The sequence below is a fragment of the Xiphophorus hellerii genome, chromosome 3 (assembly GCF_003331165.1).
Source record: "Xiphophorus hellerii strain 12219 chromosome 3, Xiphophorus_hellerii-4.1, whole genome shotgun sequence".
NCBI classification, from domain to species: Eukaryota; Metazoa; Chordata; class Actinopteri; order Cyprinodontiformes; family Poeciliidae; genus Xiphophorus; species Xiphophorus hellerii.
The window spans coordinates 8787409-8801105 of NC_045674.1; the positions used below are offsets into that span (position 1 = coordinate 8787409).

The 13697-nt window shown below is 34.8% G+C and overlaps 1 protein-coding gene across 1 annotated transcript in view; it reads left to right on the plus strand.

Annotated features, from left to right (window-relative positions):
* The window catches only part of grik3 (glutamate ionotropic receptor kainate type subunit 3), a 120164-nt gene that overhangs the window by 67659 nt on the left and 38808 nt on the right, over positions 1–13697 (plus strand). Inside the window, exons 5-7 of the mRNA XM_032558977.1 lie at positions 3362–3415; positions 7885–8055; positions 9624–9767. Of these exons, the coding sequence (XP_032414868.1) occupies positions 3362–3415; positions 7885–8055; positions 9624–9767 (369 nt within the window). The remainder of the gene's footprint in view (positions 1–3361; positions 3416–7884; positions 8056–9623; positions 9768–13697) is intronic.

A 13697-nucleotide genomic window follows, 5' to 3' on the forward strand; every position in this document is an offset into this window, starting at 1 on the left:
TTATAGACAACCTTATCAAACCGGAAGACTAGACAACTTTAGGTTCCCATCTAACCAGTTCCAGCTTCAGTTACCTCAGCTATGATTCTAATGCTGTGAGATCTGTAAAACATCAGCTGCACATTTTGAGATGCACTGAAGAAGAGACTGTTCTCCTGTTCTCCAATGGAAAAACGGAATGCAGGCGTTCCATTGCTTGTTATAGGGATTAAAGCAATATTTGATGCACTCATGCATTACCTTGCTGAAAGCATTAATGTCTCTTAAACATTTTCATATTTTGTCAAAAACTTAAATGTACTCCATGTGATGCACCAACATAAAGTAGTGCAATAATGTAGTGTTGAGTGAAAGCAGTGGATACATGTTTTTTTTTTTTTACAATTAGAGTTTGGACGGGTAACATTTATATATGTATTCAGCCAAAATGAAGTGTAATACCATTAATTAAAATCTAGAGTCACAAATTGCCTTTAGAAATCACTTAATCATAAGCGGAGTCAAGCTGTGTGTAAATTATTGTCAGCATCAAGACATCTGTTCTGTGAAGGTCTCTATTTTTTGTATAGAATATTAATTAATTTTCTTATTTATACAGAAACATCCAAGACACATTAAAATTATATACATGCAGCACTGCACCATTACTGTATATTTGCCTCCTTTATATCTTAAGGTTCTCATTAGTCACAACCTGTTTGACTGTAGATTATATTTCCATTTTGTGAATTTCATTGTTTTGATGCATTCTTTCACACAGTTTATGAATGCAAAGCTGCATAGTGAAAGTGGATCAATCCAAAAGCATATTTGCATATTCCAAACCTAACACCATGTTATGCTTGCTTATTGAAACACAACATAAATATGATTTGATATGAATGTCAGTCAACAGGGAGCTGTCAGCATTTTGCACTAAGTGATGAATGTGTAGGTGGTCTGATGTTTTATAGATGTCAAGAATAGGCTGTTGAATCCCCCTCATTTCTATATATTTCTGTCAACTCATATTAACATGCTTACCAAAGGCATCATTGCCAAAAAAGTTGTTTAAATAGCTCAGTCCTCTATTGTTGCTGTGATAGAAGATGACATGATCGCTCCTAGCCAGAGCGCACATCTAATGCAAAGAAGTCAGTGTCTTGTGGAGTCGTGAGATAAAACTTTGAGGCAAAAAAGTTGCACCATCAAGTTTCAGTTTCAATATGACACATTTTAATCAGTTCTTTATCCAGAGGTTGTTCGTGTGCCTTGGAACAATAAAAAAATAATGACTTATTACAACAATTGAATAGATGTTCAATAAAAAGATTACTGGAGTGACAATTAAATGCTCTAACTGTGATGATAATAGCATCAAGCAACAGATATGTTTTTCTGATATTGTTATTTTATGGGTTAAACTAGGAAAACTTTTCCTCTGCCATAACACTTTGTGTAATTTTTCTCAATAAGATGAAGCAACAGCAGCAATTAGAACAATCTTTTAGACAGGAAGAACCCTTTGTTTGTCCCTCAGCCTTGAAATTAATATTGCTACAGTAAGTAGCTCTAAAAGACACTGCTGTCTGACAAAACTTTCAGTTCTTTTTCTAACTTCGCTTGGTGTTTCACTATGGGAATCGCCTCAGCGTGACCCAACTACTGAGGCGATTCCCATAGTGAAACACCTCACTCTTTTATGAAAGAACCAGGGATTACGTTAAGTAACCCAATGTTTCTATTTTTAGAATTTTTTGTACATACGTCAGGGGTGTACAAAGTCAGTCCAGTTATTCAGTTTTGGGCAACCTCTATAAATTGTAGTCTCAGTTTCTTGTCCTTTGCTAACAGGAGTAACACTCATTCTGGTCATCTGCTGCCGTGGACCATTTGCTTCTAGATTTGACATGTTGGACTTCCAGAGATGGCTTTCTATGTCCCTTGGTTGGAAGAAGAGGTTAATTAAGCCAGTAATTAATGTACTAATGTACTTTAATTTGTACATTACCTTGTATAAAATTGTTTGCCCATTCTCTTCTATATCCTAACATAATAAAAAAAAATGGTCATTTGCACATATGCTGGTCACTAGAAAGTTTTTAAATTATAGACCATTCTCCATAAAGCCAAGAGATGTTTGTGCATGAAAATCCCAATAATTCCAACCAGCCTGTCTGCCACCAGCAACTGTGCCATATTCAAAATCTCTAAAATCCAATTTCCTCTGAATTCTATTGCTGTGTTTGAACTTCATGTACGCCACATCTAGATGCCTAAATGCACTGAATTGCTTTACAACCAGATTCCAAGGCAAAATAATAATAATTGTTCTTCACTTCCAGTCTATGTATTATTCATGCATGACAATATGAATCCTAAAATAATATGTTTTGCAGCACTACAGAGCTAAATTATGTTAAAATACAGATCACCTCTCTGTCATGTCTTTGGATTTTCTTCTTGACATTCGATGATGCTTAACAAAATGAAAGGCTACTTTTTTCTTAAAAATCTCATTGTGACTCAACATGCATCTATCAAATTATATTCAATTTCTGATTAAGAAAATGAAAATGATAGGGAGGCCTGTTTCTTACTTACAAAATAACTGCCTTTATCCCATGGCTTAACCATATTATTGATGAGAATATTTGAAAAATAATAAAATAAGTAGATGGTACGTTGTTTGAGTCTGAATGGAGATATTGAATAGTAATAATAACCTCTGAATGGATTAAATATATAAGACAAAGTTTCAATGTCAGGTATTTGGCTTGATGTCTTTAGCTGCAGAGGTGAATTTTCTCCACAGAGGCTTAACATCTCTTTTGCATAACCTTGAGTTTTGAATGTTGTTTTTTTGTTGGTTTTTTTTTATAACACATGGTACAGTAGAATGGAAAGCACAGACACCATGGTGGATGCGGTGCTTTGAATGTAGATGGAGTGAAACAAGTCGGAGTGATGGAGTGTTTGGATATAATGCAAAGACTAGTAAGCTCTTGATTGGAGACTCTTTTCTCTGTTGCGGTGGTATCAAATGCCCCAAACCATCTGCAAACAGTTTAAATACAAAGAAAAACATTAAAGACATGCTAGTATATGGTAAATCAACAGTCTGCTTATGCTTAAGAAACATTAGCCAGTGGTAGCGGAATCTTGCTTGGAAAACTATCATGATAAGAGTCAATAATCTCATTAAAACAAATGTTTTCTCCATCACTGATGGCTCCTTTATTGAATCTTTGTGAGACTGCTTGTTGTAAAGACGCTGTTTGGGATAATGAACACTTGCAAATGACAAAATAATAATTTTCCCTACCCCAGCTCATTTCATTCACACCTTTAATTCTATGTTTTTGTCTCTGTATACTTCCAGGCCCAGACCATGGGGATGATGACAGAGTATTACCACTATATCTTCACCACTCTGGTAATGTACCATGCTTGTTAATGCAAATAGTCTCGTTTGTTCTCATCTCTTCTCCGCTAGAATTTTTCATGAATAGTGGCTAATTGCCAATGGAGTTTGGATCCACTCCATAACATCAATTTAGTTTGACAAGTTGGAGGCACAATGGAGTCCCAGGTTTGCAGTGGTAAACACTGCTTCCTAGGACTGTCAACAGCAGTCTTTGAAATACCACAAAACACCAGATTAAGATTAAAAATGTAAGGTTTCATCATTGTAAACTGATGAAGATTAGACCTATTGCTTTGGAAATTAAAATAAACAGTTAAAAATAATGGGAAGTTTGGTAAAATGTGAAATGAATGATTACAACCTAAATATATAAAACAAAGTTTCAATGTCAGGTATTTGGCTTGATGTCTTTAGCTGCAGAGGTAAATTTTCTCCACAGAGGCTTAACATCTCTTCTGCATAACCTTGCAGAAGAGATGTTATCTCTTCTGGTACCTATCATACCTATGCAGTATGATAGGTAACATCATACTGCAAAAATTACAGGTCAGACTACAAACATGTACAGTGCCTTTAAAAAGTACTCACCCTTTGAATGTTTTATATTTTTGTTTCTTTTACAAACCAAAAATAATGATAAACAAAACGTGTTTTTCATGACAAAAATTCAAAAACACTATAGTTCAAGTGGAAGCTTATTTCCATGAAATAATGAAAATGAAATAAAAATATCAAACATAAAACAGGTTATTGCATAAATATTCACCCTCTTTAAAGTGACTGACCAAATTCAACAGAGGACCAGCCAATTGTTGATGGTACTCTAACAACGACTGGAATTGAAATCACCTGAGTGCATTTCAATAGATTGTAGTATAAATACACCTGTGTTTGAAACATCCATTATCTGTTTAATAATGGCTACCATTACCATGTTGAAGAAAACCCATGTTAACAATGTTCTTTGGTCTGACAAGACCAAAGTTAAGCTTTATGTCAACTAGACAAGATGTAAACAATAAACGCTGAACATCGCTATAAGCACACTATCCCTAATGCGAAGTATACTGCCTTTGCCATATGAAATGTAACTAGACAATACACATTCAAAAATATTTAACATCCACCTCAACAACCAGACATGATGTAAGAAATGATATATAATAATATATTAAACATAACCTACCCACAATGCTTTGTCCGGGCAAAGATGGATACAGATTGAACTGGATTGACTAAACACATGGGTGACATGAAATCTAACTCAGCTTGGCTTCCTGGCCAAAGTCACATGACATGCAGCTGGGCTGCGCCTCTTAAAGGGAAAGCCCCTACACATACACACCCACATAAATCCCCAACAACACAGGAAGCATTGTGGTGGCAGCATCATGCCTTGGGGAGGTTTTTCTGTTGCAGGTCCTGGAAGCTCTTGTAAAGGTGGAAGATAAAATAAATGCAACAAAATATAGAAAAATTGTGGAAGTCTTGTTTCAACTGTAAGAGAACATTTAACTTTCAGACTTTCAGGACTTGAAGCATTGGACTTGGGTTGCCCACGCAATTTGACAATAGTTTAACACTTTTGGAAAAATGGAGTAAAATTGCAATGTCAGATGTTCAAGTCTGATTGAAACTTGACTGTACAGACTCTGTTCAGTCACTACTGACTTGGAGGGGGTGAATATTTATGCAATCACTTATTTTAGGTTAAATATTTTTATTTAATTTTGTTGATAATGATGACTTACAGAGCAATGAAGATGTAAAACATCCACATGGATGAGGGCACTGTCGTATGATGAACTTCAGAAAATCCTGCGCGGTACAAAGTCTAAAAATAGAAATGTCTACACAAACAAAAATTCCAGCCAGTTCTTTTTTTATTTACTATTTTATTGCTAATAATGTAAACTACTTAAAATAACTGGCTTTATAGAAATGACCTTCTCACCTTGTATGATAGAATTAAAAAAACTCAACACAAGTGTCCGTAGGGTATTGCTTTTCTCCGTTACCCTGCCTAAATGGGAACCAGCAGATTGAACTGGAATACAAAGCAGCATGCTCTGTGCTGTTCCTTTCACCCCTTGTTACTGTCTTTGTCTCCTGACTCTCTTGAGCGCTCACACTCACTGTCTCTGCAGGCATGGCCAGTCTGTTGTGATAATATGTTATGACACAGGGGTCCAGATATGATGTGTGTCATTTCTCACAGTTGACAGCGTAGCAATGACATTGTTATGTGGTGTGTCATGTTCATGTAGCATCTGTTTTGCTTTAACATGGATATCTGAAAATTATTTTTTATTCTTGTATTGTCTTTTTGTGTATTCAACAGCATTTTTATGTATTTGTTTTATTGCATTTTCCCAACTATCTTTTTTGTACATAAGACATGGGTATCTTGATAGGATCAGTGTTATACCTATCTAAAACTGCAATATGGTGTCTTACTGATAGATATCCCATTAAGAAGATTATACCTGGCAACTTTATTTGATCCAAAGTAATGAATTCTTGCACGGTGTACATGGCAATACAATTTCCTCTCGATGGAGTTCACTGATGTCTATGTTTTATCTTCAGAGGTGAGGGAAGTGCCGACTTATTAGAGCGTGAAAAGGCAAAAGCACAGAGCTATGGGGGTAATAACTTCCTTGTCCTTTGAAATGAAACTGTCATAGCTCTTGTCTTGCCACAGCGATCTTAGAGAGCTTTAGGCTAAGAACTTAGTTGTGTTTTCCCCTACTGTAACACTTTTGCATTCTCTCAACGCATCTTAAACTGGAGAAAACAATTCTGTATAAGGCAAATGTAGGATCATTTTACGTGTGTGTTTTGTTTTGCATGTGTGCGTGTGTGTGTGATACTTAGTTCTGGTAAAAGTAAACTAGAACTTTTCATAAGTTTTTTTATTTGTCTGACTTTCTGTAATATGAAAAACAGGTACAGAACAAATCACCATTTTCTCTGTAAATACAATTCTACTTGTATAATTCATGTGGAATTCACAAAAGATGTTGGTATTAGTCTCAATAATCAAATTATTACCTAACTTATATTATGCGAAATAAAACTGAATGACATAGTAAAAGAGGATTGAACATGTTTTGCTTTAATACTTTGTAGCAAAGTCAAGACGCCTCCTGTATTGAGAAACGGTTCACATCCTTTGTTCAAGTGTGATTTTGAATCTTTCTTACGTGCAAAATGCCTTCAAATCTGGGAGGTTCTGGCGTTCTCTTCTAATCACACTGATCTTCAGGTCTTTGTATCAAGTACATCAGTAACATATCCTGAAAAACAGTCCCACACAATGAGTATGAGCTTTTTGAGGTAGTTTACAGTGCCAATTTCACTTTTAACATTATGTTTTCAATGGTATTTAAGGAGTTTAAAGTCACATCTAATATCTTGGCATTAAAAACATTCTAATACATTCAATTACAGCTAGCCAGTTGATAGTAGAAATACGCTCTTAACACTGACAGATTTCAGATATTTTGTTGTTTAGTATTTTTTGCACTCTCTTTTCTTAATTTGTTAATAGGTTTTCCTGTCAGTGCACTTTATTACTCATCATTTATTTGTCTTGCTTAGATTTTTTTAAATACAGAACAAAATCATCAGTATGTTCAGTGCTGCATCTCAACATCTTAGTTTCAACATTGTATTGAAAAAATAAAATAGAATTCTTATAGTCAAAAGATACTGTTTCCGTTAGTTTACTTTCCTAACTTCAAATCTATACCTCAGACATTTTCAGCTGTGGTAATTTGGGTTACTCTTTACTTCATTTAGAAAGGAGAAATTATTCTGCACGCTAAAATAAGGAAAAGGACAGCTTTATCAGAGGGTAACAATGACCATTCTTTAGTGAATGTCTTACATGCTCTCCGTCCCCCGGCTCTTACTCCACAGGGTGCTAATGAAATATCTATGTTCATCCAAATGTCTTTTCCAAGCCCCGCGGCCCAATTTCACATGACGTGTGTCAACATGTGACTTCACACATCAGATACAACCGCTGCCCCAGAAATAACAAAGGCTCAGACTGAATATTAATACAATACAAAACAAATGATTTGTTTTGGTGTTTTCTTTAATTTTCCAAGCTACAAGCAAATAATTAATAATCTCCCAGCCTGAAAAAAATGCCTTTTTAAATCCAATTTAAAAAGAAAAAAGTGGATGGGATGTTTGTTGCTTGGGCTGTTTAGCCATTTTTCATATAAATGTGACAATGTTAAGAAAAAAATTAAAACTCTAGTGCTCTGTCTGATTTGATTTATAATGGAAAGTTTAAATTATTCTTTGTTCTGTCTTAAATAGATATTTCTCTGTTTTTATTTGATGCTGTCCAAATCTATCTCTTTATGAGGACAATGATACAGAGTATGTACTTCAAACACAAGATGTTCAGTACTGCCTGACTGCATAACAACCTTTCATTTCTTTCTTTTGTCTCTCAAAAGGACTTGATGGCTATTGATCTTGAGCCATATCGCTTTTGTGGTGTCAACATGACTGGCTTTCGCATCCTCAATGTGGAAAATCCCCAGGTTGCATCTATTGTGGAGAAATGGTCAATGGAAAGGCAAATTCCACCTAAGCCAGATTCAGGCCTGCTGGAAGGCATCATGACGGTATAAATATAGAATTTTTAATTTCTTTTTAAAACTACAAAATCAGAAACATATTCAGTTTGTTTTTCATATCTAATGATAATTTTTATTACATGAATACAGTATTTCGAAAAGTAATCCAGTGCACCGTATGGATACTATTTTTCATGAACTATTTTGTAATATTTTTCAAATTCCACACTTGAAATGCGGAATGGGCAGGCATGATATTTTGATTTGTTTTAAAAGTAGTGCAGTCAGTATTGCACAACCATTGAAAATGAATTTTGTTTTATTTCATTTTGGCTTAGAGATCATCTATGTCATGAGAATTATCTGCACATCTATAGACTGAAGTAGAAATCATTACGAAAAATCACTTCAAATTGAAAATTGATTTAGTATCGAATTGTGACACAAAAATTTAATCAAATCATGAGACACTAAAATATTCCCACCTGTAAAATAATAGGTACCTTCTGTGCCAGTATGTTTTAACAAAATTTATAGTAACTTTTGCCCATTCAGACTTGACAGCAGACAATGTTAAGAACATAAAATGTCTTTACAAAAAACAAGACACTATCTATTTCATATGTTTCTTGTCATCTCTTCGATGACTTAAAGAAGACAAAATACGAGATACTTACCAGCTGGGATAAACACAAGACAACTCAAGATTTTAACTTTTTACTGAATGTGTGGGTTAGTTAAAAATACTAATTCTTAATTTGTGATTTATTCTGAGAGTCTGAAGTAGAATTTGGCATGAAATCTTATTAAAGTCCAGTATGTACCACTGACTGCTGTCACTTAAAACAAATTCAGACACACCATTCCAGGGAAAACAGTCACAATCATACTTTCTAAAAGAATAACTAACAATGCCATTTTGTTGTCTTTTTCATGAAAGTTGTTTGTCTTGTATTAGCAGATACCATGAAATGTGTTTATGCTTAGAATATGAAGTGTATCCAAAAAGTATTCACAATACTTCACTTTTTCCGCATTTTGTTATGTTACTGCTTGATTTTAAAATATAAATTTAATTTTGTTGTACATTATTTTCTAAAGATTTATAGGGATCATTTTTGTGGCTCGTAAGCATGATTTACATTTGTGAAATCTGTATTCCACCAATCTGGACAGATCGTGACTTCTGATCAAATCAAAGGAACTCTGTGTGACCTCCTGCTGATAGATATATTATTTTTTGTTTGTTTTTTTCCTAACAGGCTGACATTATTCACAAATTTTGAGTGGTTGCCAGTGTCACCTCTTGACACAAATGTCACACAAAATTGCCATTTACTTCTTCTTATAAAAAGAGTTGCATTAACAGCAATCTAATAGCAGCTCTCATTCATTTATACACCCAACAGTAGAAGCAATTAAATGCCACTCTCCTGTTTAAATTGTAACCTAGCCAAATTTACCAGACAGATAAATGTCCCTGCATTTGGCTTGTGGTGTGCGTTAATTTCTACCCCTAATAGTGTCTGTGTTGAAATGGATTTTCAGTGTTATGTCAGTGTAAAAAAATATTTTCTATAGCCACCAGCTGAAATAATGTTCACCCCTTATTCCAGACAGATGCGGCTCTGACCTATGATGCTGTCCACATTGTGTCCGTCTCATATCAGCACGCTCCACAGATGACTGTGAACTCACTGCAGTGCCACCGACATAAACCCTGGAGATTCGGAGGCCGCTTCATGAGTTTCATCAAAGAGGTGATGGGTCACCTTTGGCCTGCTGCTGTTTTACTCTCAGTTATTTATGTTGAAACACACTGAGTGGTTAACCAGAGAACAGAAGTGGAAGCCTAGTAACTGTGTCTTATTTAGATCTTTAGCTAAATATGTCAAACCCGCTACCGAGAGAAACTAAGCTTGACTCACACATCAAAACAGTTTTTTTGTCAGCTTCATCATTTCTTTGTACTCATAACCTATTTTTCAGGATGAAAGATGAGATAACCTTTTGGAGGCACATGTTGTATAATTGCCTTTTATCACATTCAACATAAGCATTTGACAGTGCCTCAGACAAAATGACAAATTACAGATGTGCAGAGTTGCTTCAGTTTGTATCTGGAAGTTTAAATAAGAAAATCATTTGTCATATATTTTTTTTTTCTTTTGTATATTCAGATATTTTACAAATAGTAGGAATTTTGTTTATTTATTGATTAAACTTTAGCTTTAATAACATAAAGCTACATAATTTTTAAAGTTTAATCAGTAATACTTTTTCAACAAATTTATGTCAGATCATGATTTCTTGGTTATTGTCAAGTTATCATAAGGAAGACATTTTGAATAATGCCAACTTTGTATTAAAAGTGTCATGATTTACCGAATGACACTTTATGACAACAGTTATAAATATTCATGAAGACTTACTCATGTTCATGACAGGTGTTACGTCATGTTTATGACGATGCCATTACAGTCTTATTCACAACCCGTCAAATAAAGTGTTACTGAAAATTCTTGTAATTTTCCACAACAATTCTTTATTTTGTCAGAGAAAATTACTGACAACCTTTCCCATCCAATGTTGACAGAAAGATCTCTGTGCTGCACGTGCTATCAGAATTTGCAGCCAGCATTACATGTGCTATTTCTTGTAGGGTTCCCCCTGAGCCTTCATTGTGATGTGATTCAGGCAAATTATCTCTCTAGATATCTCGATCTCCGCGTTTTTCTTTAAGATCTATAACAGTATTCAAAATATTTTGTTAAATCCCTACTGCTATGCATGGTCATAAATTTGTGATATTTTGACCATGCATAGTCTCATGCATAGTCAAAATATGTATGGAGTTTTCTGAATGTACTCCATTCAGAGTACAGCTACTCTAAATGGAGTAGCTGTACTAAATTCAGACTTTTTGTTAACTGGTAAATGTCTTACTCTCTTATAGACTGAATGAAGCACAAATATATCTCAACAGATTGTAGAAAATACAATTTCTTTTCAACCAGCTTCTTACAATTACTCCATATATAGTATCTTACCGGAAATACATTACTAATACCAAAAGTAGCACATGACATTTACTCAGTAACAGCATCTACACTGATAAGTATCCTTGTTCATTGTTACTCAGATTCGTACTAACCTTGACTGGGGAAAAATGAACCGTTTGAATTTTTGTTGCATCTCTTGTGCAGATAAGTGTTTATGTAGTTCATCTTTTGACTTGTGTAAAAGTACTACTGCATGAATCCAGACTTAGTTACTGCATTGCTTTTACCTAAATAATAGAATGAAGAATTAAAAAGTACAAATATGATGTTTAGAAGATTCGTAAACAGAAAGAGAATCAATGCTAAAACATTTTTATCTTTTCCTTGCTCTAATGTGAAGCTTTGATAGAAAGCGTAGGCGAGGTGTATATTTTGATCAGACACAGCTTGTGGGTTTTTCAAGAATTTCTTTTTACCAGCTGATATCTTTGACAGAGATAAGCCAGATAGTTCTGTATGGTATCCCTGGCTCAATAACTTCACATACGTTCAAGCAATACATTGCTTGAAATTGGTGTAGCCGAAATCCTCTGCTCACTCCAGTGAATATGAAGCAACGTATCATTTGTGTCTGACCTGCAAAGATACCTAAGGTGGGATGATTCAAGTCATTTCTGCTTTTCATTCAGCCTCTGTTCTCAAGATAACAGCCCCTTTGCACACATGTTCAAGATTTTCTTGAGGTCTATGAATTACACAAAAAGAAACCTGTTAGGATTTTAGAAGGTATTTGTGATTTTGGTACACTTCACTACAGCCTTTGAGGTATTTGCAACCGTGCACGCTGATATTTTATATTTGTGTGCTAAAACAGCCTACCTTTGTCAGTTCGCAGAGACACTAATTTTACTGTCGGTGATATGAAATATTATGTTCAGACTTGCAGTAATGAGGGTTTTTTCTGTGCTTAAACAACATCTAAGGACTTAGAATGTGTATATAACATAAGAGATTACAAGGATTTTGATTGAATTAAATAACCTTGTATTTTACATACAGTTGATTCACAAATCCTTTGCAAAATAGATGTGTGCTTCCAAGTGCAAAGTCAAGCAAATAGCTACACAAATTTGTATATATTTTTGCTTGTTATTTCCAGGGTAATAAAACATCAGATTCCTAAAGATCAGTCTCAATAGTAATAAACAGTAACTACAAATTATTGAGAGTATTGTTAAAGATAGAGTCCACATTTTACTTCAAAAAAGAAAAGGCAAGAAAGTGACAGGGTAGATATAGATATTGGATGGATGGAGCAAAACCATCCACTTATAAAACACTGTCTGGGTGAAATGACCACAGTCTGCGTTGGTTGGCACAAAATGGCAATATGTAATTTGTAAAAGAGTTCCAATGGAATAAAGTTAATCAGATTGAGTAGATAACTGTAGCAAATGAAGTAGGAATAGCACAATATGTGAATCAGTACTATGAGTCTTTTATATATTAACCTCCACATAGTAATCAGTCTTTACTTACTTAATAAAAGATTACTTTAAAGAACTGTTAGAGCTGTAGAGGCAATCCTTTCAGCCAAAAGATAAGCCAGAAATGTGTTATTTGCATAACATGTACATGCTTGTACGACAATGTCTGGTGTTTATTTGTTCCAATTAGACTAAGTAAACATCAAAGTATTGTTGGCCAATTTTTCTTTCGGAATTATGTTGGAAAAGAGTAGCAAATCCTGATAAAGGTTAAACAAATGCTAAACATTTACTGTTTGGTAATAAAACATTAACTCACCGCTGATTTACACTTGCTTCAAGATCAGAGGCTGACATGTTCTGAAGGTTGAATTGGCCCTCCGGATGTGATACGGCTGAGGCATAGTATATGTCATTTTCTGAATTAAAGCTGTTTGAACATGCCTCCCACCTCGGTGGCAATAGGCCAGAGGGAATGAGGTATGGGAGGATTTTGAAAAATAGAGTGTCACAGATTTCTCCTTGAAGATTCGATCTTTGCACAACAAGTTCTTGCAAGCTAGAGGCTGGACAGATAGCTGGTTGTGAGGTTGTCATAGAATGGGTTTTAAATATTAGTAAAGTGCAATAGGTTGACACACAGTGATTGATTGCCTTATTGTGTGAAGACCTGTTAAACATCCAGTGTACACATCAGAGACTGACAGGATGAGAGTGACATTGATGCCTAATTAGAAAGCTCTTTTTCTATGCAGAAGCGTTAATTTATACACATTCTTTAGTTGGTATAGCATTTAAAAATAAAAATGCTAATTCAGGGGCAACGTCATCAGCTGTTAGTATCATACAAGCTTACAGATGGCTTACATTTGAGAGGATCAGGTAAGTAGCATACTGTTGTGGCTGCACCTGCAGTCATTTCTGGAGGGTGCCAGTATCAAGGAATCATAATAGGGGGCAATCGTGTTTTTCTCCTTCGGGTGGAATCAAGAAAAAGATGATGGTTGTTAATTAACTACGTAGTCTGGAGGGAAAATGTGTCGGAGGCGTTGAGATGTAAAATGTAATTAAAAAAAGGAAATGCAGCTTGTATAGTTTGTGTTTATGCTTTTGGTCTGTGTATGTGTGGGAGTGAATTTTTTTTCAGCAGGAAGAAAAAGTGCACTTTTTTTGGCAGGAAATATATTTCATTTTATGTGTT